We start from the raw sequence: 23,285 nt of genomic DNA, 5'->3' as shown, positions 1-23,285 counted from the left end.
AATGGCACCTATTTCATGGACTGCACCTGGCCGCTTTGTACAACAACATCAATGCGTAAAGGAAGGGGATCCACTGCTACTGCCGAAGGGGCTGCAGGAACTGCAATATAAGTATGTACGTAGAATATGCTTGATCGCTGTCCTTACCACAAATTTCATTCCTTTCAAATTCTCAAAACATGCAGTACTCTGCTTCCGCTCTCTTTTTTCTGGCGCTGGTCGCTCCAATTCTTTCAGCCGCAGTTTCCGGCAGCCCTGAGGGATTCGCTTCGGGCACCACAGGCGGTGCTGGCGGCTCAACTGTCACGCCTTCTACCACAGACGAACTTGTTTCATACTTGGAGTCCAACGAGGCTTTGACAATCGTTTTAACCAAGACTTTTGATTTCACCGGCACCGAAGGTAGTACCACGGAAAACGGGTGCGCACCGTGGGGTACTGGATCAGGTTGTCAGCTTGCCATTAACAAGGATAACTGGTGCGCGAACTACCAAAGTGGCGCGGGATCCGTGAGCGTTACATACGACAAGGCTGCCAGCACGCCTATCAATGTAGGCAGCGATAAGACGTTGATCGGTGAGGGATCCGCTGGTGTCATCAAGGGGAAGGGGCTCAGCTTGAGTGGAGGCGTCAGCAACGTTATCATTCAGGTATGCTCGACCTCTCCATATCTTACTGCAACACACACTGACTTTTGGCAGAACGTAGCGATCACAGAGCTCAACCCAGAGTATGTGTGGGGTGGCGATGCCATCACCCTCAATGGATGCTCAAACGTCTGGATCGACCATGTAACCACATCTCTCATTGGTAGAATGCACATTGTAGCAGGCTATGAAACAAACACTGCCGTCACCATCTCGAATTGCGAAATCAACGGCGAGACCAGCTGGAGTGCTTCCTGCGATGGGCACCACTATTGGGCCCTCTATTTCACAGGCACCAATGACCAGATCACCTTCAAGGGTAACTACATCCACCACACCTCTGGACGATCGCCCAAGGTTGACAAGGGCACCCTCATCCACATGGTCAACAACTACTGGGACGAGAACTCTGGCCATGCCTTTGAGGGCGAGAATGCATATGTTCTGCTCGAGGGGTCGACTTTCGACAACGTTCAGGCTTGCACGGCTGATTACACTGCTTCCACCTTTGCTCCTTCTAGTGTTTCGAGTTCGTGTTCCAGTGGGTTGGGTAGAAGCTGCGCCGCAAACTCCTTTGTAAACTCTGGAGCCGCGGTCAGCGGTTCGGACTCCAGTGTCTTGAGCAAGATGAAGGGGCTCAAGATTGCTGATGCGGACGCTGATGCGAGTGGAGTACCTTCTAGCGCTGGAGTTGGAAAAGTCTCGTCGTCGAGGAATGCGACAAGGAGAGCAGTATCGTCTAGATTCTTCCGGGTATGAGAACTCCGCCAGAGCACATATTCAGATGCAGGATGTCTAAAGTTCAAGGACTYGTTGTACTGTCCTGAGATCATAGTGTTTTTGATAAACAGATCGCCAGATGCAAGCCAGCTTCGTTGATAGTCACCTCAGATGATATATACTGCATCAAAATTTCGACTTCTACCGTGCCTAAAAGACTCATGAATGCTGATGTCGACGAGGTCAGGCTCTTTGTCTGCAGTGATGATATGATGGTCAACCAAGGTCAGAGTGAGAGTGTTGATGGAGATGGAGGAGAACAAGGCCACGGTCGATGCGAGTCATGCTTGCCGGGATTGAACCACACATGCATGACTGGTGCTTTCACTTTTCACACACGCACCACCTCCAATCTCTCTTCGCTTTCTGGAGTATGGGTCAACCCTGAGCCGTAAGGACAAATTGTAGAAAAGTGTCCGAGGGATATGAAGCACAAGCACAAGCACACGGAAAGTTCTGCCTTCCTCCCTTCGTCGCTATCATTTCTCTCAAGTTCACGAGACAAGTGCAGAGCGCTGATCAGTAGATGGATGGGTCAATCGTCATCGCTCCCAGACGCGTCCACCGGCAAACCTCACCCTTCAAGACCATATTGATGAGGCACTAGCCGTGACGACTTTTCTACATCCACAAGGAATGAATAACCCTAACCAGATGAACGAGACCTAAAGAGATGCATCTACTCCTCCTTTACGCTGCAGCAGCTGCCATCTTTGCCGAGCGGGTAGCAGCAGAAGACGGCAATAAAGCATGGCTACGATATGCTCGTCTCCCAAGCGCACAGCAATATCACGACTTTCTACCAGACGTGATCTCTGTGCTGAATCGCTCAGAGGCTAGTCCTGTCTTCACTGCCGGCCAAGAATTACAGATGGCTCTTCAGGGTGTCTTTGGCTGGTCTTGCCATATTTTCTACGAGGATGGAGATTTGTCTGCTTTCCCGAATGGCTCTGTGGTTGTTGTGGGGACTGTTGAGGAGTATAGGAGAGTTTATGGAGATGTTGATGTTGGGGGGCTTTGGGGGGGATGGGTTTTGGGTTGATATGAGTGGTGGGTTTACGAAGATTCTGGTGAGTTTCCTCGGTTTTTATGTTTGCTGCTTTGGTCGCGATTTCTTTTACGCCTTATATCCCTAAATGGATTGTATCCTTGTTTGGAGGACCGCTGTGCTCATGGGGTGATTTCTAGCCGCTTGTAATTTTGCTATCGTATCGRGACGCTTGGAAAGATTGTTATAAAGGACTTCCAAGATCGTATCATTGCTGAACACCTGGCATCTTGATTACTGCACCTTATGAATGTACATTAGACTACGACGCGATTGCTAACAAGGCGCTCGTAGGCTGACAATGAGCGCGGCGTTCTGTATGGCGCCTTTGAGTACATATCGATGCTAGCACAAGGCGACTTGTCAGAACAAAAGTATGTTACCAACCCTGCTGTTGAGCTTCGCTGGGCAAATCAATGGGACAACATGGTACGTTTGTCCCCCAAGCACTCTCCGCGTCACAGCAATTGACCAGTCCCAGGACGGCAGCATTGAAAGAGGCTACGCAGGCCGTAGCATCTTTTTCGCAGACGGTGYTGTCGTACAAAATCTAACCCGAGCCGCTCAATTCGCCCGACTCATGGCTTCCATTCGCTCGCATCAACACCATCGTGGTGAACAACGTCAATGCTGATGCAAGAACTATCAGTCCAGATAATCTCGATGGATTGGCTCGGATAGCGGACGTCTTTAGACCATATGGAGTGAAGTTGGCAATCTCATTATATTTTAGCAGTCCTACGAAGTCTGTGCCCGGACGACCAACCTTGGGAACATTCGACCCTTTGGATAAAGGGGTGATTGCCTGGTGGCAGGATGTCGCGGACGATATCTATCGGAGGATTCCTGATATGGCTGGTTATCTCGTCAAGGCCAATTCGGAGGTATGCCATTCTGACCATGCAACCGTCATGTATGAGAAGCYGATGATTTTCCTACTTTCAGGGACAACCTGGACCGAATGACTACGGACGCACTCTATCCGATGGTGCCAACCTCTTCGCGAAGTCTATACAAAAGTACAACGGTGCTGTCATGTTCAGAGCCTTTGTATATGGTCCCGTTGATGAAAGAGACTGGAAAGCCGACCGGGCAACAGCAGCAGTCAATCGATTCAAGCCTCTGGATGGCGAATTCGACGACAATGTCATTATCCAGATCAAATATGGACCACTCGACTTTCAAGTTCGCGAGCCGGTATCGCCTTTGTTTGCAAACCTCCGCCAGGAGAACATGGCGATTGAATTCCAAGTCTCGCCTGAGTATCTTGGACAGGACTGTCATTTGGTTTATCTCCCTCCTTTATGGAGGACGGTGTTGGATTTTGATCTGAGAATTGATGGGAGGGTAACCACCACTATGGACGTGTACACTGGTAAAGTGTTTAATAATACGCTGAATGGTTTCGTTGGCGTTACGAATGTTGGGACCAACATGACTTGGCTGGGCAGTCATATGGCCATGAGCAATATGTATGCCTTTGGGAAGTTGGCCTGGTACGTCCAAAATTTCATAACACTCTCAGTGTCCGCTTTCAAGCGGGAGCATGATTGTGTCCTTGAGAATGATCCTTCTAACTGTAATGTACTTGTAGGAACCCTACTTTAAGCTCCGAAGATATCCTAAACGAGTGGACCAGGCTCACCTTCGGCCTAGACCAACACATCACAGATACCATCTCAGAGATCTCACTGATATCATGGCAAGCATACGAGAACTACAGCGGAAATCTAGGACTAATCACTCTGACAGAAGAGTCACATTTTGGCCCAAACCCACAGCGAGCCGACGACGGAAACACCCTCGGCCTCTTCACACGAGCAGACAAGACCGGCATTGGAATCGACCGCACCTTCAACAACGGATCAGGCTACGCTGCACAGTATCCATCAGAAGTAGCAGCAACTTTCGAAAACCTCGCCACGACTCCCGAGGAACTATTACTATGGTTCCACCACGTCCCCTACTCACATCTCCTCCAATCCGGAAAAAACCATACTCCAGCATATATATGACGCCCATTACGATGGCGCGCAAACTACACAAGCCTTCTTAACTAAATGGCAACAACTGCAAAGTCTAATCGATACCGAAAGATACACATCGCAACTCTTCCGACTAGATTTCCAAACCGGCCATGCGCTTGTCTGGAGAGATTCTATCGTTAATTGGCTGTACACCATCACGGTGTACTGAATGATCCCTGCTGATACAAAACTTAGTGACAGGTATTTCCAGCGCATCCCGGGGCCATGTCACAGTGTACTGCAATGGTTTTATGTCTGCAACTGTCGCTGCTGATCTGAACTGCGCCGCCACGATTGCAACGTCAAATGGCAACAGATTATTGCCAGACCACGCTCCTGAGGCCCTCACCACTAACAAGCCATCTGCCATATCACTATCATGCAAGAAGTCCTCTCGAAAGTGCCAGGCACGAAAACTGTCGTACAGGTCACTTACATGACTGTATCTGCAGGGCGCGATCTTGTCTGCATGGCATCCGACTCTTGCGAAGTCAGCTAGGCCAGCTCGGATCAGACTCCGTCAGGTCCTGCGGCAGCAGATCAGAATGAATGAGGGCTAACTTATCCGTGCCATATTTGCCGCTCGTACACCAAGGCGTTGATGTCGACACGGATAGTACAGGCACACGCGGGGTCCAAAGGTTGAGACAATTGCTTTCATCTGGAAATGATTTCGCAGATCGGACAGTGTCCTGATGGGAAGATGGTATGCAAGAACTCAGTCTTCACGCGCTCCAATAGACGTGCGTTCCCATCTATGCCACCTCACTGTCTCTGGTTATAATTCTTGTGCAGTAGTCGACCATCCCGTGGAAACGCTTGACGTAGAGCGTGGTATCCATCGTCTCGTGAACTGCATCTGGGTCAATTCAGATACGCATGACCATATACTGGCAGGTTGTAGAGGCGATTGTAATGCTGCATAGCCGCAGAGAGTCGGCGTGCTGATTCCTCTTCTACACGGACGGACTGGCTCATGGCGGCCAAAGGATGCCATCGCTTTAAGATGAACATGGTTGGAAGAACGGGATGAGTTTCTCGACAATCTGCGGCCCTCAAGATGACGACGATAGTCTTGGTACCTTTGTAGGTGATGTCGGAAGTGACTACTGTAACTTGATGGATGGAATAGTGGAAGCGATGACCACGTGGAGTCCGTGCAGACTCGGGAAATTGCACCGACATGGTGGACTTCACTCTCATCCCTCCCGCTTCACGCTTGTCAATGTCTCGCCATCCTCACTCACTTCAACGGCAACTGGATGGAGGCTTGCGGTAGTGTGCCCGCTTCGAGGCCACCGGACGAAGCCATGAGTGAGTCGGCTGGCAGCTTCGAATTCTCTGCCTCCTTACAGCGAGACGAGTGTAATCCTGCAAGTAACCGCCATGTCTGCGGCAGGTATTCTGTAGCAAGCGCTGAATAGATGACACGCTACAACGGCGCCTGGTGGGACAGAATAATTCCCAATCGAATGCCCCAAGCAGCTCCAGGCGCCGTGCAGCTGGCGACACATCATCTCCCTTTCAGATCTTGGTACGACGATCACTTCTCAGGCACATCCCCAGAAAGTCATCGCTTCGGCACAGCGTGTTGGCATGTGAAACGAGTTGAAAGACGTACAGACCCCGCCTACCCTGCAGGTCGAAGAGCTTAAGCGGTGAGCCGCCGTCGTCWCCATAGCTCTGGGATAGCATGTGAATGGGCTGATTGGCTGCACGGGCATGCCCACCGAAACGTGCTCGCAGGCATGCATCATGGATGTTGGTCATTTCATGTCATGTTGGCTTCTTGAATTCCTACAAGGCAGCTTCCTGTATGCTCAAATTCAAGGCGACTTGTCACCTTCATCAACAGATTGGACTGCAAACCATCAGTGGCGAAGAGAGAAGGACCTTTGACCAGCGATCAGGCCTCAGAAGTTGGTCTTGCCTACAAACCCTCTATGCGTCACTGGGCCATGACCATGGCTGCTCCTTAGCCTGTTGACCACATCGATGCGAAGAGCTGTGGTATTACTGCGAGGAGAAAACCATCACCCTCCATTGTCATACCAAGGGCGCTTCTGTTTTGTCAGTCGGCGGAGTCGTGGCTGGTCACGTTTTCCAACCGTGTTTGCGTGACAATAGCAAACTTTCCCTATTCGATCTGGCCAAKTGACGCAGGAAGAAAGTGCCATTATTGTTCAATCTTCACTTCAACTTGGACCACCACCCGTTTGCTGTTGTCAAAGTCAGACACTTGACCCGCAACATCCACCAACACACTGCTCGCCACCATGAAGCTTCCTTTCGGTGCCGCGCTGGCCACTTTACTGGCATTTGCAACGACCTCAAAGTTCGCCTCTGCATTCAAACTCGTCGTCAACGACACGGCATCCGTTAGAGATGCATCCACCAACCTCGCCTTTGGAGTACAGTCCTACTATCACAACAACGAGTCCAGTACGCCAGCCACATCGATCGGCACGCTTCCACTCGAGCCGTGGTATTGGTGGCTAGCCGGAGCAATGTGGGGAGGTATGGTGGATCATTGGGCGTACACCGATGACAGCTCCTACAACGCAGTCATTCAGCAGGCCATCATGGCGCAAGTCGGGCCTGACTTCAACTTCATGCCACCGGCCTACTTCGGTTCTCTCGGCAATGATGATCAAGCATTCTGGGCGTTTTCCGCTCTCTCCGCATACGAGTATTCCTTCCCACCACCAGAAGGTCAGGGCGAGGATATCTGGCTCGACCTCGCAGTGGCCGTTTTCAACACTCAAGTCCCACGTTGGGACACCGCGAAATGTGGCGGCGGCCTTAAATGGCAAGTGTTTGAGTCAAACAAAGGCTACAATTATCGCAACTCAGTCAGCAATGGTGCTTTTCTGCAGATTGCTGCTCGGCTTGCAAGGATCACTGGAAATCAGACTTATGTCGACTGGGCGGGGAAGACGTGGGACTGGATGAACAGCACTGGCTTGATTGGATCAAATTATCAAGTCTACGATGGCACTGACGATTTGATCAATTGTACTGAGATCAATCACATCCAGTGGAGCTACAATCCTGCAATTCTGCTACATGCCAGCGCGACGATGGCTAACTTAACCAATCTCCCCATCTGGCAGTCACGTACTGACGGTCTGCTGACATCGATCTTGAACACCTTCTTCTCTCCATATCCGAATGCCACGAGCATGTAAGTGATGCTTGTACGTGGGTAATTGCGTCAACCCGCTAACAATCATTCAGTATGTACGAGCCAGCCTGCGAGCCCTCAGGTAAATCCTCCACCACCATATGCGACAAAACAATGAGATGCTAACCATTCACAGATACCTGCAACATCGACCAAACGTCCTTCAAAGGCTACCTCTCCCGCTGGATGTCCAAAAGCGCCATCCTCCAACCCTCACTCACCAACGCCGTAACCAAATATCTCAGCGCCTCCGCCCTAGCCATTGCAGCTTCATGCACAGGAGGTGGCAACAACAACACCACCAGCAGCCAAACCTGCGGTCAAAAATGGTATACAGGAAACTATGACGGAGTCCCCGGGGTGGGACAACAACTCTCCGCTTTGGAAACTGTACAAAGTCTCCTCTTACTAAGTGGATCTGCGACGAGAAGTATTCCAAAAACACAGGCCAATGTGGTAATCCAGGTCGTTCCTATGAGGAGTGAGTTCCCACTGACTACTCCCCCGAAAGACATTTCTGCTCCTTCTGCTTCCGGGACTGGTCCTTCCACTGGTTCTGGTGGTTCTGCTTTGTCGTCTTCTGATGGTATGAGTGCTAATGTTTTGAATAATAGAGGGTCGCTAAAGTTGTGCGTGGCTGGGTTGCTTGTTTGCATGGCGATGGCGTTGTCTGGGAGGGGCTTTGGGATCTTGAGATGACGACAGATTTGGGGTTTCTCTTTGCGCATCAGCGGCATGGTTTTGCGAGGAGTATTTCAGTATGTTGATGTGGCGAATGGCATGGAAGATGAGAGAGTCTATCCAGAAGCTGTATGTACTCAGTAGATGAGAGACTAGAAGGGATCGAGGCAATCCCAATCAACACAGACTTTGGGAACACCTTACAAATGCCATTCTCAATGCAATTTCATCATCTGCACGTTGGAAGCATTTCATTTTCATTAATAGTTGTCGTTGATTAACACTCGTTCAGTCATAGAAGCCACTTACTAGCTCATCTAAATGGCACCTAGCACGACTCCCGCTACAACCGCCGCCACTCCCCATGCCTCTACTCCCCATCTCTCTCCCGCAGCACCGGCTACAACAACCCCATCACTCATATCCGCTGGCGAACTCGAAGACGGGCCTCCCACAGCGGAAGTCAAAGTGGAAGTCACAGGTCCATTGTCCGATTGCGTGACGAGCGTCACACTAGTCATAGTCTCCGGCGTAGCACCTCCGGTTGATGAAGGCACAGTAGTTGCCATTCCACTGCTTCCTGAAGACGAAGTCGTGACGCTGGTCATCAGCGTCAAAGAATTGAGATTCGGAACATCGCTTGCGCCACCTCTCGTGAGTTCCGTCGTAGTCGCACTCAAAGTACTGGTCACGCTTGCAACGTTCCCAGCTGTCAAATCCGTCGAATTACACATAATCGAGCCCACCCGCACGGTATTTGTCGACAATCTGCTCGGTGTTTCAYTCGTGAAGGGAAGGCCTCCCATGCCGGTAAGATTTCCATTGCGGTAGGGATAGCAGGTTATGCTGGGGAAATCCACATCTCCACTGCTGYCGATGAGATAGAGGGTTGAGACTGTGTTCAGAGCGGGGTTGGTGTATTGTGTGGAGAGTGGTATGGAGAGGGTCGTGTTTGTAAGTCCGTTGCCTGCGCCGCCGTGTGAGGCTTCGACTGTGATGATTGCGATGGCGGGTGTCTGAGCGTTGGCGAGGCTGGCCAAGGCGGTTGCCACCAGCAGATTTTTGAGCTTCATTTTTGGGTGAGATGTGAGTGGGACGGTGATGAAGATGGGTAGAGGGAGAATGGAAGGGTGGGAGTTGTGCTTATGCTTATGTTTGCTGCTGTGGATGACTTTTTTGGTTGCTGCGTGACTGGGTGGAATGTTGTTTGTGAAGGTGTAACTTGAGGGGGCAGAATTGGATGGACAAGGGAGATGGAAGTCGTTGGGTTTGTCTTGCCTTTGATACCAACCGTCCATCGGTGCTCTCCAGCCTCGTCGACGACTTTCCCGGCCATGTCGTCAGCGGTGTCACGAAGATAAGATAAGCCGAGCTGCAAGGAAGAAGGAAAGGTCGAGGTGGAACATTGAAGCGCGGGCTAAAAATACGGTAGGTGCGCATTGTCAGGAACGATGGGCGTAGAGTGAGTGGTGCGGAGATGATCCTCATGCTCCCCCTCCAGCCAACTCCTTTCCTCTGCAGTCCTCTCCCTTGGATGCAACACGACATCTGTGGTCGTGGCTGGAAGAAGTGAGTCGGAGACCTTCAGGAATCAGAAGCCTGTCCGAATCGATTTGCGGCAGACCATCTCAACCAACTTGACCATCTTGAGTCTTGACCACCTGGTGCAAGCAGCCGTCATGCAGCAACTACTGTACTTCGTACTTGGTTACGAAGAGACTGACTGTGCCACTGATTCGATCGGTACCTCTTACGTGCCCAAAATCATTGATAATAATCATCAGCACCGTCAAACGCATCCCTTTGCAGGTTGCACGATGAATCCGAGGAGAATGCGAGTTGCGGCAACGAGCGGACACTTACGATCGCAGCTAATCAAACAGTTGTCCGACGAACCCTATTGCGAAGAAAGCCCACGACAGTGCAAGACCGGTGCGTAAAACCCATGCCTAGAGCGTCGCCTGCAAGGGCTCTAATTTTTACACGGACTCGTCATTGTTGAATGCAGGACTACTCCAGGCCTGATTGCAGCCCTCGACACGGTTCCGCTCACATTCGCCTGGCCGGGTATATATCATTGATCGATTGTGCGGGCTAGCGCATCTTGCTGCATGGCCACCGACAGGCCTTTGCTGTGTCTTCCTTGCCATTTGTTTGTGCGCCAAGTCATACGAGCAAGACGCCGTCGAGACTCGAGACTCGAGAAGGATCGCGGTTGCTAGGTATCGTGCCATCGGTCTACTGTACAGAAATCGCCGACTTTGACATCATCACATCTGCCATTTGCAATCACAATTGTTGAGGTATATCCTCGCAGCGTTTCGGATTTGATTCTTAAAACGGATGGTCGTTTCGGTGAAACCTTGGACATTTAACGTGTTCGCGTGGCAACTTCAAGCCCTCTGTGGGGTACCCGCACCTTCCCTGGGCTCCACACCTGATGCTCCACTCCACTCCATGCACTAAGGCACACCTCTTGCATACCGGCCACGCCCGGCCTCCGCTCTTCGTCAATGTCATCTCGCACCCTCCTCCGCGCCCCGACATTCCAATCGGGAGCAAGTGGAAGCAAGTCAAGTGCAGGACATCTCATACTGTACAAGATAAGCTGCATGAACAGAAAGGCCTCTCCGCATCATTCAACGCTAAATCCGCAACACGAGATCCCTACGAGAGGTGACGTCAAACGGCAAGGCGAAACAGGACACTCCTTACAACATGAATCAATAATCATAGTCCAGGTGGGCGCTGTCAGAGTATTAGGAGTTCATCTGGCTGGATTCACCCTGCACTGACGAATGTCTAAATCTAAACCTGTAGAACGGAGGCTGACGCACCCCAGCGGACCATGCTTTGCAATGAGAGTATCTACTAATAACCACCACCACCACGGAAGGACACCCCGTCTTCTGCAAATCTTTCTTGTTTGTTGTCTGTCTTTTAGCCGTCTATTTCTCGCTTCTGCTTCGATCCATCTTCAATTCTTAGCGTACCGCCACTCTTATGCGCCCCATTCTGATCCCTGTCACCGAAAAATTCCCCTCAAAGGCACTCTACGTTGTGGAGCTACGTACGATCAAGTGACCGCACCCCAAGTTGAGCGGGACCAGTTCACTCGACCTTCTCCACACACCTCCACACAGTCAAGGCCGACCGACAGTAGCGCTGGTCCTACTGGCTTCGTTCCGCCCGCCGGCCTCCAGAGTCGTTCTTTAGCTGGGCCTAAGTCTATCCGGCACTGACGGACGGGATCATTGGCGGATGTGTGCTGGCATACATAAATCGACCTTTCCCCTCGTGCTTGTGTGAAGCGTTACTTGTACTATAGAGCTTAGCCATGAGGTCCCTCATTCAATACGCCGGCCTGTTGGGTCTCGTCTCTGGTGCACGATTGCCAATCCGGCAAACACCACCTTCATATACACCTCCTCCTCCACCGTCATACTCACCCGCACCACCTTCATATCCATCGCACCCACCTACGGTGACCGTCAAGAATGGAACCATCCAAGGACTGCACAGTTCAGACTACAACCAGGACTACTTCCTCGGAATTCCATTCGCACAACCTCCTGTTGATGGCCTGCGTTTCCGCAACCCACAGAGCATAAACACTACCTTTGGAGAGACGTTTGAAGCTACTGAATACGCTCCTACATGCTTCGGATACGGTGTAAGTCGACTCTCTTCATCATGACTCGGCCTAGTGAATCACAACTGACATATTTTTCGAACAGGGCGATCAAATCGGCTATCCGCAGTCAGAAGACTGCTTATACCTCAACGTTGTTCGTCCATCTGGTTATGAGGATCAAGAGCTTCCAGTCGCTGTGTGGATCCACGGCGGTGGCCTGTACCAAGGTTCATCTCAAGACAAGCGGTACAACCTCACTTTCATCGTGGAGAACAGTGTGAAGATTGGAAAACCGATTATCGGAGTGAGCATTGGTTATCGATTGGCTGTCTGGGGTTTCCTTCAATCTGCTGAGGTATGTTCGCCGAGTGTTCTGACCTTGCAATTTGAATGCTGATGTGAATTTCAGATCTCCGCAGCTGGTCAAACAAACATGGGACTTCGCGATCAACGTCTCGCTTTCCACTGGATTAATGAGAACATCAAAGCTTTCGGCGGAGACAAGGACAAAGTGACCATCTGGGGAGAGTCTGCCGGTGCAGCTTCAGTCGGCTGGCATATCACCGCCTACAATGGACGTGACGATGGTTTGTTCCGAGCAGGTATCATGCAGAGTGGCAACCCCGTCAACTACGGAGGCTACTACAACGTCTCGCACTTTCAGCCAAGATACGACGCTCTAGTTAGCGCAGTCGGATGTAACGGAACAGACTCACTCGAGTGCATGAGGAGTTTGCCAGTGGAGGTCTTCACAAAGGCAATCAACGCGACGCCAAGCCTGGCTCAAGGATGTAAGTCGTCTCCCGATCCCTAATCCTACCACAGCAAACTAACAAAAACTCCCCAAGACAACCCAATCATCGACGGCGACTTCATCCAACGACCCGCAAGCCATCAACTCGCCGACGGCTCCTTCGTCCACATTCCCATCATCGACGGCACAAACACAGACGAAGGCACATCTTTCGGTCCCTCGGTCAACTCCACCGAACAATTCTTCGCCTGGCTCACAAACAACACCGCTTCCAACAGCCTCTACCTGACCCCGGAACTCGCACAAGAAGTCCTAGAAGTATACCCCAACATTCCCTCCTACTGGATCCCCGAAGCTACCGAAGCAGCCCCCATCACCAATACTTCGACCGAGCAGCTGAGGAGAGCAGCGGCTTATGGAGGTGATGTTAGTATGAATGCCAATCGCCKAGGCGCGTGTGAGGCGTGGGCGAGGGAGGGGTTGGATGCTTATAGTTATCGATTCGATACCATCCCCGCGGGATTGCCAGCTTTTGTGGGATCTACGCATTTCCAAGAGGTCAGATACCCCCTCATTATAACCCCCTTCGATGATGACTGCGTACTGACAACATCGATAGGTTGCATTTGTCTTCGACAACACCGATGGTCTAGGCTATGATGCGGCGCACGGAACCATCAACCCCTTCAACGATGGCCAACAAAGCTACTTTGACCTCGCGGAACTGATGAGCTCGAGCTGGGCAAGCTTCATCCACGACCTAGACCCCAATAACTTCAAAGGAAGATATGCGGGCGCGGACCCTTGGCCCAAGTATTCTTTGGAGGAGCCGAAGAATATGGTTTGGCAGGCTAATGTTACTGAGAAGTTGGGGTATGCCGAGGACGATGTGTATAGGAAGGAGGGTATTAAGTGGATTTTGGAGCATGCGGAGGATTATCGACGATAGATTTTTTTTCTGATGATTGATGATTGGGATTGAGGGTGATGGATTCGTGTATGAATTTGTCGATAACTGTCGAAAGTTCAAAAGTCATCATCTTGAATGAACAGAATCGGAGGCTGGAAATACAACTATTTCAAGTAACTTATTCTCATGATCCCGAACAACCCCCCCCCCAACACTCATTCTCAAACACTACAGACCCATAATAGAAATCCACATCCATCGCAGTCCTCGGCAACAAACTAACAGACCGTAAAGAACAGCGACGTAGCATCGAACGGAGATATCTCATACCTGGTACCTTGTATGACATTCCTCAGCTGAACTAATGCAGCATCTATGCACAGTTAGAGCTAAAGCCACGTGCCGCACTAAGGATGGCAGCAGATCGAAAACCCAATTAAGCAGTTTAGAGTTCGCCTATGTAGTGATACTTGCATAAGGTACCAGAACCACATCTTCCGAGCCTCGGACGTTACTCCGTAGTTTCCTTCCAGGCTGCTGTTATATCTCGGGTTTACTTTGAGAAAAGTAGTAAGACTTATTGGAAGGGCATTTTGGGATGGACACGGCTGGGAGTTGTCTCTAATATCGGTTCCTTCCATCATGTGTGATGATGATGCATGAAAGCACGACTTACTTCCAACTAAGAAACCACACACCTCCCCCCCCTCAACCTCCATCAACTCCCTCTCATCCCTAAGCTCATCATCCGTCCGTCGAATCTCCACTCCATCAAACCACCCCTCATCCAACTCCAAACACAAAAATCTCTCCCTAGAAACCTCATCATCCCACACAGGATCCATCTTCTTAAGAACCCTCACAGGTTTCCGATACCCCTCACCAGCAACAACCCAAACCCTCTTGATCTCTCCCCCAACAACTTCATCATCAACACTCTCCACAGGCCCTCCAAACCCCAACATCAACCGCGTCACCTCCTCGGACTGGGAATCGATGGCATACCAAATCGGACTCGGCCCATTAGCGAATTTCCCACTTCCAAGATGAATATCAGCTGCATAGTCCCGGATTAAAAGAGTAATCATCTCCGAATGACCAGCCATAACAGCGACATGAAGCGCGCTGATTTTCTGCTCCTTTTCCAGAAAATTGACATTTGCGGAGAAAGAAGAATCTAGGAGAAGGGTTGTTGTTTCGAGGGCGTTGGTTTGTGCGGCGTCTAAGGGGAGGAGGGTGCTGACGATATCCCTGAATGTCTCTTCTCCTTTAGGGATATGGTCTTTGATGAAGTTGAGCAGAAGGGAGACTGTTTGGGTGAGATTTGCTGCTGCTGCTGCTCGGCCTAAGGAATTCTTKAAAGCTGGCAAAATCTGCTGCTCGGACTGGATCATTTCGTGTGGGAGGAAGGATAGGAGGAATTTTAGGATTTCGAGATTTCCGCCTGATCCGGCTTGGATTATACATTCCATAATCGCCTCCCGCTGTTCCTCACTTAGTAACTCCAACCAGGAAGTTGAATCATCTACGATGACATTCGAATCCGGAAATGCAGCTTTCTGTTTAATCAGCTCAAAGGACTCGAATTGCCCATAACATGCCGCTGCTTTCAAAGCAGCAACGCTCCAACCACAAGGTTGTTCCAGTAGTAATTTTGTGATTTCCACATCGCGACCAGCACCGAATTCCAAAGCATTCCATGTTCCTTTGCGGGTTTCACGGAGTTTTCGGAACTGCGTTATTCGCTAGTAACCAGCGGACGATTTCTGTGTGGCCGCCGACTGCTGCGCGCATGAGAGGTGTACCGCCTACTTCATCTCGGGTGTTGATATCTAGGCCGCTTGTTAGGAGGATTTTCGCGCAGGCTATGTTGTTGTTGTTGGCACAGGCTGCGTGGAAGGGGACTATGAATGTTGGATGGTCGAGGGTAGGGGATATGCCGAGTTCGAGGAGATGGGTTATGACTTGCGGATGGTTGTCGACTGCGGCGCGGAACTGGTATGGGGGGTGTGAGTATAAAGGTACGTATAATATTTATCGGACACTATGTTGCTTACCACCATGAGATGGATGCCTTGGTTTGGGAACTCGTCTAGCCACTTTCGTATGCCATTTTTCATCTCATCAAGATCCGTGAGGGCACAAACTTCTTCCATTTTGGTCCTCCGATATTCCGTCACCTCATCATCCCATGCATTTCGACTTCTCGTAGCTAGCTAGCTTGCCACTTTTCTGAATAGCTTTGGCAACCTCGACGTGGCCGGTCTTGGTGGCTTGGTAGAACGAACATATTAGGCGCCAGATGTTCATTTTCCTTTGCGAGAAGATCTGCAAGCATGACCTGCGAGTCCACAGGGACAGCGTAGATTTCCTCTAGGAGTTAGTTGCAGGGCTTGTGCTAGTTGCAATAATTTGTCGGGAGAAGTTGCGAAAAAGGCGGGATTCATAATGGTTTGGCCATTGCGAGGGATACTGGGTTCCAGTTTCAGAGTGTCCATGATGAGGGATGGTATCAAAGTTGCTGTCTGTGATCAAAGTGCAGGGATGGAAGAGTGGAATTAATTATACTTGCAATTGAAGAGGATAGTTGACTAGCTCGATCGAATCCTTCACTAGGCGGAGCTTTGAGAGTTTGCGATTCTGACTGGCTGAATGCCTGGAGGGATCTACACACACATCTGCACCTCTTGCCATGGTGCATGTTCAAAAATAGGCAGGAGGAAGTTACTGCTTGAAAAGGGCGGAGTTGGCCATTCTTACCGTACTAAGCTAAGCCGCACCTTGGATCGTCTCATTTGGAGAACGATGTTGCTCTGCTCTCCTCTTTGTTGATCGGAAGGGATGAGCGAGCGTGGGGAAGCATCGTTTGCGTTCGTTCTCGATCTACTCGCGCAGTCTTGATTGACTTGGCATCTTTCGGCTATCGCAAGTGCTGATGTTTGGGAAAAGAGGAAGATGGAGGAAGTCGGTCGTGAGTGTAGTACCGGTACCTAGGTAGGTAAGTTAGCTCTTCGAGCGTCCGTGCTGAAAGCTTACTCATCTGCCTTCACTTCACATGTTCTCAAAGTCTCCACTTGAGAACTGAGCATGTATGCCTGAGGCTCAAGTAGCCACGTGACTCAGGCAGGACTATATAGCCGAGGAATTTTCCCTCAAGTAAATTCAATAAGAGAATTCATCCATTTTAGAACATCTAGTAGCTAAGAGCTCAAGTCCAGCTCCTTAGCTAGACCTATAGTCTGCCTCGCCCACTTAGGGCTAGTAGGCTGGCTAGTTCGTTCCGTTGCCCTACATAAGACGATTTAGAAAGAAGCCCACTAGCTTAAGAACACGCATCTTAGACATTAACACAGCCCTTAGACCAAAGCGACGAGAACTCTTCCGCTAGACTGCCCCAAGAGTTAGCTTAACGCTAGCGTTACGCTACATACTTCCGCAGCTAGGTAAAAACTCTAACTTAGACCGTACACCCAAGCTAGAGCCCTCGGAAGCGCTTTATAACCATCCTCGGAGCCGTGGTAGCCCGCTCCACCTTATCGAGCAAGGGCTACACTAAGAAAGTCGCCGATATAGCGCTTAGATACGCTATATCCCGCGAGAATCCCTCTTAAGCACATACCACTATAGCTAAGCCAGCGCTAATCGCCTTGGCTTAGCCGAGCATCCTAGAAATGTAATATACTATATCTTGGATAACTATAACAGGCACTTAATACATTACGCACGGTAACCCATTTCCTTCCGCCCCACTTAAAGGTGTCTTAGTAATTCGCCGCTATAGCGCTTAAGAAAAACGCTATACTTATACGAAGTAGGATGCTTTAATTTAAAAGGAAGAGTTATGACCTTTCTCTCTTAAAGCACTACACCATCCTACCTCTATAACACTATCCACCTTTAACCGACTAAGCCATTATAGCAATGGCTAACTTATCTAAGGCAAGAGACGAGGAAGGCTCTCCTCGCCCTTAAGATGCCTCTTAGGCCGAGCAAGCCCCTCCGCTTGTCGTCGTAGGACCCTCGAAGCCTACGCGAAGCTCGCTTAAGCGCGAGTCGTACGACTTCCACTCCTTAGCCGACATAATCGATAACCTTTAGTTGTACTCCTACATCTAAAACCCTCCTTAGGGAGGACAACTTAAGGCTGTGCTAGAGGCCTCAGATGTGGAAGACGCCACCTTTAGGACCTACTTAAGAGCCGTCGCCGCTAGGCTTTAAGAACTTRAAGCCGAAAACGAGCGACTACGCGAACACGATGCACTTGACTAGGGCACTGCTGTCCTACGCGGACTAAGCGACCTAGGGTTAGTGCGGTTCCGTCTTAACGACCCTCCCGCTACTATCTAAGCTAATAGAGGCAATAGGGGTAGTTAAGCACCACTAACCGCCCCGGGATTCCCTAGAGACAGCTCTAATTCAAGCGGATTAGACAATAACGACGGCCTATTAAGGGACCGTCGCCGTGGAGGTTCTAAACCCTCTAAGAGAGCCCCTCGCATTAAAGGGACTATTGGCATCCCAGCTAACTACTATAGGGATGTTAAGGACAATGTAGCTACTCTCTAGGTTTAGGAGCTCAACCGCTACTTGAATAACATAATCACTCTTAACTAGAGGTTCAGACCCTTAGAAGAGGCGCTTATTAGCCTTGTCGGGGGCTTAATAAAGAAGAATGCATTGTCCTAGTAGGAAGATCAGGAAACTAAGTTCAAGCCTCTTATCCACTAAGGAAGCTATACCTTAGAGATAATGCTTAACGGTCTCTAAAGCCACTTCTAGGATCACTACTACTAAGAGAAGCTGTAGAAGGAATTCCGCCGCTTCAAGCAGCTAGGGAGTGTTAACTCCTTCTACTACAAGTTAATAATGGCTTCTAGCCTTCTCCAGCCTAAGCCGGATGATCTTACTATCTGTCAAGCCTTTTACGATGGCTTGAAGCTTAAGATCCGTGTAGAACTCATTCGCCTTAGCTTGACTCCTTAGAAGTCTGTCTTAAAGCCTATCGTAGACCAAGCCTAGCGAACTAATGTAGCTAATATAGAGATTGCGGAGCAACGTAGAGAGCCTCGCTTAGATTAAGCAGGCTTGCGTAATCGCTCTAACCGAGCTGCCCATCGCGCCCTTAGAGGAAAGAAGAGAGCTACCCGTTAGCAGTTAGAGCACCTAAACTCCTTAGACTAACGTGTTAGGCAAGACAACTCACGTAAGCCTACTTCGACCAACTTCTCTCCGAAGTGTTACAACTGCGGAGTAGCTAGCTATGTCTGGTTCAAATGCTCTAAGCAGCTTAAGCTAGAACTTAAGGCCAAGCAACGTAATTAGGAAGCTCGCAATGCATCCAAGTTAAAAAACTAAGTGACGATTCATTAGAGGACAATAAATCGCCCTAGCAATTGTCCTTACTCTCGATGCCTCTTAACGCTCGCTTCGATTGCTTGAATGCTATTAGGACTAATCTTCTCTAAGCCCTAGGCTTGCTAGGGAAGGACACCTAAGTCCCAGCTAAGTTCCTGTTCGACACTGCAGCTTTAGGAATCTACGTCTCTAAGGACATTGCTGCCTAGTTCCCTTAGCATTAAGTGGATCTTCCTGTTAGGTAAGTTAAACTCCCTAACGGCCGCTTAATAGAAAGCTTAACTAGTGTAGAGATTCTATACTAGCTTAGGAACTTTAAGAGTACCCTTATAGCGAGAGTGCTCGACTTAAGAGGACACGACGTGATCTTAGGCCTCTCCTAGTTCCGACAATACAACCCAACTATTAACTTCTAGACTAGCAAGCTGTACTTAAACGTTAGGGGTACTAAATATGTGGTTCCCTGTGGAGCAGCTCTCTACTACTTAACGACGGAGACTATTAACGAAGATATCTGTTCCCTCTAAGAGCTGGAAGAGCTCCTTAAACAGAACTAAGATCTCCCTCTCTTCTTAATGTCTGTAGAAGACATCCGTCCCCCGGACTTAGAGCCCGATAGAAACCTACCCCTTAAGCCTAGAGACGATCCTCCCCCCTTAAGCAAGGAAGCCTCTCTCTAACGGCTTATTAATGCTAACTTGGACCTCTTCCGCTTATTATTGCTAGCTAAGCTGCCTATAAAGAGAGCAACAGAGCACTCTATCGACACAGGCGACTACAAGCTAGTGAATTAACAGCCATACTAACTGTCTTAAGTACAGACAATAGAGCAAGAGAAGCAGGTTAAGGAGCTTCTTATCCGTAGCTTAATCGCTCGCTCCTACTTAGCTTGGGGCAGCCCAGTATTGCTAGTGCCTAAGCTAGGAGGGAAATGGCGAATGTGTGTCGATTATCGGGCCTTAAACAATGCAACTGTTAAGGACCGCTTCCCTCTCCCTCGCATTAACGATTGCTTAAACGCTTTTTAAGGAGCCAGATACTTTAGTAAGATCGACTTAACTTCAGGCTTCTAGCAAATGCGAGTTAAGGAAGAAGACAGACAGAAGACAGCCTTTAAYACTCGTTAAGGTAAATACGAGTACAAGGTAATGCCTTTTAGGCTGTGTAACGCCCCTTTAAGCTTTTAGTCCTTAATAAACGATGTTCTGGCTAACCAGCTATACAAAAGCGTTGTAGTGTACTTGGACGATATTGTCGTGTACTCCAAAACACTTAAGGAACACGAACAGCACTTAAAACAGGTGTTAGATGCCCTTCGGGCCTAGGAGCTCTTTGCATCCCCTAAGAAGTGCTCTATTAGAGTCCAAGAGTTCGAGTTCTGTGGGCATTACGTTTCCTATAACCAAGTGAGACCTATAGAGGACAAGATTGCCTCTATCCGTAATTAGCCAATCCTAAGGAACGCTTAAGAAGTGAGACAGTTCACTAGGCTGGCATCTTTCTACCGCAAGTACATTAGAGACTTCGCAAGGATGGCTACACCATTAAGCGATCTCCTTAAGGAGAGTAACCTCACCCTGCGTGCTAAGAAGAAACGCCTAATTAAGTGGAATGCACAATGCTCCATCTCCTTCGAAGCCCTTAAGAAGGCATTGTGCAGCCACCTAGTGCTAGCACTCCCTGACCTAAGCAAGCCCTTTATTATTAAAACTAATGCAAGTAAGTGGGCTATTAGGGCAGTACTATACTAGCTTAGGGACGATAGGAAACTCCATCCGGTCGCTTTTAACGGTCGCAAGCTCCAAGCAGCAGAACTTAACTACCCTGTCTATAAGAAGGAACTTCTCGCGATTAAGGACGCCTTACGCCGCTGGCACTACTATATTAAGAATGGTCACACCACCCAAGTAATCACAGATCACCACAGCTTGCAATACCTTAAAACCTCTAAGACGCCCACTAAGCGTCTTGCACGATGGATCGAAGAATTCTAAGCATACAACATTAATATTAGGTACCGTAAGGGTAGCGAGGCGATTGTGCCGGATGTAATCTCTCGTCGCCCTAACTTAATAGGAGAAGGGCCAGCCAACTTAGCTAGTAAAGGATCTTCCTAGTAGGGAGATTAATCCCTTAAGGCAGCAGACTTCCTAACTGCCCTACCTTAAGCCTTCCGCCTTAATGCTWCTAGGGGAACTATTATCCGCAAGTTCTCTAAGCGTGAGGTGATTAATGCAGTGATCCTCTTTAAGGAGACAGGCGAAATGCCCGCCGACCCCAAGTTAAGTAAGCTAGTAGCAGACAAGTCGCCTAGCTTAGAACTTAAGGATGGATTGCTATACCACAAAAATGAACTGGGGACTAAGACACTATATGTCGACCCTAAGTTCAGGTGGGATTTCTTGGAGCGTTGCTATAAGGACTATAGCCACTTTAGCATCCCGGGAGTGAACAGCATCCTCCGTGTAAGAGGATGGTAGTAGTCTCTTAAGAGAGATGTCGAGGACTATACAAGGAACTGCCCCTAGTGTTAAGTCACTCGCAAAAAGCCTCGATTAGGGACGGCCGCCCAAGAACCACACTTCCACCAAAACGATCGCACCCTTAAGCCATTTGAACGATAGGCGATCGATGTGGTGGGCCCCCTTCCTATTACTCTTAATAGAAACAAGTACATCATTACAGTAATCGACTATGCCACGGGCTAGCCACTTGCAAGAGCAGTCCCCAATTAAGAGACTAAGACTATTACAAGGTTCGTGCAAGAAGAGATCTATACGAACTTTGGGCCACCTAAAGAAGTCTTAAGCGACAATWGCTTAAATTTCATCTCTAAGGCATTTAATGTACTAATGGATACCCTCTAAGCTAACTACCGCCTCACGACTCTATACTATCCCTAGACTAATAGGAAGGTTGAAGCCTTAAACGGTGTACTTAGACGGATCCTTACTAAGATGTGCTATAGCAAGAGCGTCTATGCATAGGATCTCTACTTGCCTAAAGCACTATATACAAGTCGAATTCGAACTTAATCGAATTCTGGCTTGAGCCCCTTCTTCTTGCTGTTCGGATAGGAACCCCGAATACTTAGAGATTACCTATACCTACGACCTATAGAGCTTAATCCTAACGATGTTACTAAGCGCTACTAAGTGCTCCTTAATGCAAGGAGCCTCGCAGCGGAAAGACTAATTGCAAAAGCATCTCGATCTAAGGCTATTAGCTCTAAGACCTTTATAAACACTAATAGCAAGTTYAAGGAAGGAGACTTTATGCTCGTCGTATATAAGACAAAGACTAAGCTCTAACCCAACTATGTTGGGCTATTTAAGATCCTTAAGCGCAGCTGGCTTAGGACCTACACTCTTAAAAAAGAAGATAGCTTAGTGGTCAAGCATTAAGTGAACGGCGACCGCCTAATTAAGGCACACGCTACTACTAGCTTTAAGGAATGGAACAGAAGATTGCATACTAGCAACACTATTTCACCTAAAGCTGCTAGACTTAAGTTTAACGAGAGCCTTAGCGATGATGTTAAAACCGCCTTAAGCTTCTTAACCCTGGCTTCGATCCCTAAGAAGAAATAGGAGAAGTTGTCTAAGATGACACTTAATCGGTTAGGGGCCCTCAAATTCTTAATAGGGGAGGGCAAACCGCTGGATCTATAGCGTCTTAAAGACATACCACGCTTTAAGAAGCGGCTTAACGAAGCTGCTAAACAAATCCGGAAAAGCAATAGCGAAGTTTCACGCGCAAGTTAAGAGAGCGTAAAGCAAGCAGAAGCTTTACGAGCTGCTCTTAAAAAGAAACGCCATTAGGAGTTAAAAAAGAATCCTCTAAGTTAGCGGCCTGCTATTATGCAGCCTCTAAATCCTACTATAACACCTAGGGAAGATGCCTAAGTCAACCTAGCAGTTAAAAACCTCGTTGCCAGTCTCCCTAAGAGAGCAATAGAGCCAGAACCTGCGGCCTAAGAAGACCTACTATAGGAAACCGACAGCCTAAGTGCCTCCTATAACACTAAAGGCTATCTAACCCAGCCCCCAAACGCTCCCTTAAGCAGAAACTGGATCCCTAGCAATAACCTAAATAACTTAAGAGCTGAGCCTTCTTATCCTATTGCTGTCCTAGCTCCACCCCTAAGGCAGAACAGAAGCCCTAGCGCTGCCCTAAGGAAGGAGCTAGTAGGGGAGGAATTGCCCTTAACGATCCTACGACGAAGAGGGAGACCGCCTAAGGCAACTCCTCTAGCGACTAAGACA

At 49.1% G+C, this 23,285-nt stretch overlaps 8 protein-coding genes; 5 read left to right on the top strand and 3 right to left on the bottom strand.

The window, feature by feature from the left end:
- Positions 1-179: 179 nt before the first annotated feature.
- RCC_10663 (related to Probable pectin lyase B) lies at positions 180-1,406 on the top strand (the record flags this gene model as incomplete). XM_023775889.1 has 2 exons in its annotated part: positions 180-650; positions 702-1,406. 2 exons carry the CDS (start codon positions 180-182, stop codon positions 1,404-1,406), a joined length of 1,176 nt encoding a protein of 391 aa, XP_023631657.1.
- Positions 1,407-2,347: 941 nt separating this feature from the next.
- On the top strand, positions 2,348-3,109 carry RCC_10662 (uncharacterized protein; the record flags this gene model as incomplete). XM_023775888.1 has 3 exons in its annotated part: positions 2,348-2,497; positions 2,770-2,904; positions 2,957-3,109. The coding sequence occupies 3 exons, from the start codon at positions 2,348-2,350 to the stop codon at positions 3,107-3,109; spliced, it is 438 nt and encodes a 145-aa protein (XP_023631656.1).
- Positions 3,110-3,326: 217 nt separating this feature from the next.
- Positions 3,327-4,490, top strand: RCC_10661 (related to alpha-glucuronidase precursor; the record flags this gene model as incomplete). XM_023775887.1 has 3 exons in its annotated part: positions 3,327-3,359; positions 3,421-3,971; positions 4,070-4,490. The coding sequence occupies 3 exons, from the start codon at positions 3,327-3,329 to the stop codon at positions 4,488-4,490; spliced, it is 1,005 nt and encodes a 334-aa protein (XP_023631655.1).
- A 2,288-nt stretch (positions 4,491-6,778) lies between these two features.
- On the top strand, positions 6,779-8,311 carry RCC_10660 (related to DFG5 protein; the record flags this gene model as incomplete). XM_023775886.1 has 4 exons in its annotated part: positions 6,779-7,686; positions 7,740-7,768; positions 7,823-8,167; positions 8,301-8,311. The coding sequence occupies 4 exons, from the start codon at positions 6,779-6,781 to the stop codon at positions 8,309-8,311; spliced, it is 1,293 nt and encodes a 430-aa protein (XP_023631654.1).
- Positions 8,312-8,684: 373 nt separating this feature from the next.
- RCC_10659 (uncharacterized protein) lies at positions 8,685-9,440 on the bottom strand (the record flags this gene model as incomplete). Its single annotated transcript, XM_023775885.1, has 1 exon — positions 8,685-9,440. The coding sequence occupies one exon, from the start codon at positions 9,438-9,440 to the stop codon at positions 8,685-8,687; it is 756 nt and encodes a 251-aa protein (XP_023631653.1).
- Positions 9,441-11,704: 2,264 nt separating this feature from the next.
- On the top strand, positions 11,705-13,704 carry RCC_10658 (related to cholinesterase; the record flags this gene model as incomplete). XM_023775884.1 has 5 exons in its annotated part: positions 11,705-12,040; positions 12,105-12,356; positions 12,411-12,792; positions 12,850-13,313; positions 13,375-13,704. The coding sequence occupies 5 exons, from the start codon at positions 11,705-11,707 to the stop codon at positions 13,702-13,704; spliced, it is 1,764 nt and encodes a 587-aa protein (XP_023631652.1).
- Positions 13,705-14,072: 368 nt separating this feature from the next.
- On the bottom strand, positions 14,073-15,137 carry RCC_10657 (uncharacterized protein; the record flags this gene model as incomplete). Its single annotated transcript, XM_023775883.1, has 1 exon — positions 14,073-15,137. One exon carries the CDS (start codon positions 15,135-15,137, stop codon positions 14,073-14,075), a length of 1,065 nt encoding a protein of 354 aa, XP_023631651.1.
- Positions 15,138-15,381: 244 nt separating this feature from the next.
- RCC_10655 (uncharacterized protein) lies at positions 15,382-15,821 on the bottom strand (the record flags this gene model as incomplete). XM_023775882.1 has 2 exons in its annotated part: positions 15,382-15,660; positions 15,723-15,821. 2 exons carry the CDS (start codon positions 15,819-15,821, stop codon positions 15,382-15,384), a joined length of 378 nt encoding a protein of 125 aa, XP_023631650.1.
- Positions 15,822-23,285: the final 7,464 nt, after the last annotated feature.

Source organism: Ramularia collo-cygni (genome assembly GCF_900074925.1).
Source record: "Ramularia collo-cygni strain URUG2 genome assembly, contig: RCC_scaffold23, whole genome shotgun sequence".
NCBI classification, from domain to species: Eukaryota; Fungi; Ascomycota; class Dothideomycetes; order Mycosphaerellales; family Mycosphaerellaceae; genus Ramularia; species Ramularia collo-cygni.
The sequence above is the reverse complement of the archived record's forward strand: the minus strand, read 5'-3'. Positions and strand labels throughout refer to the sequence as shown.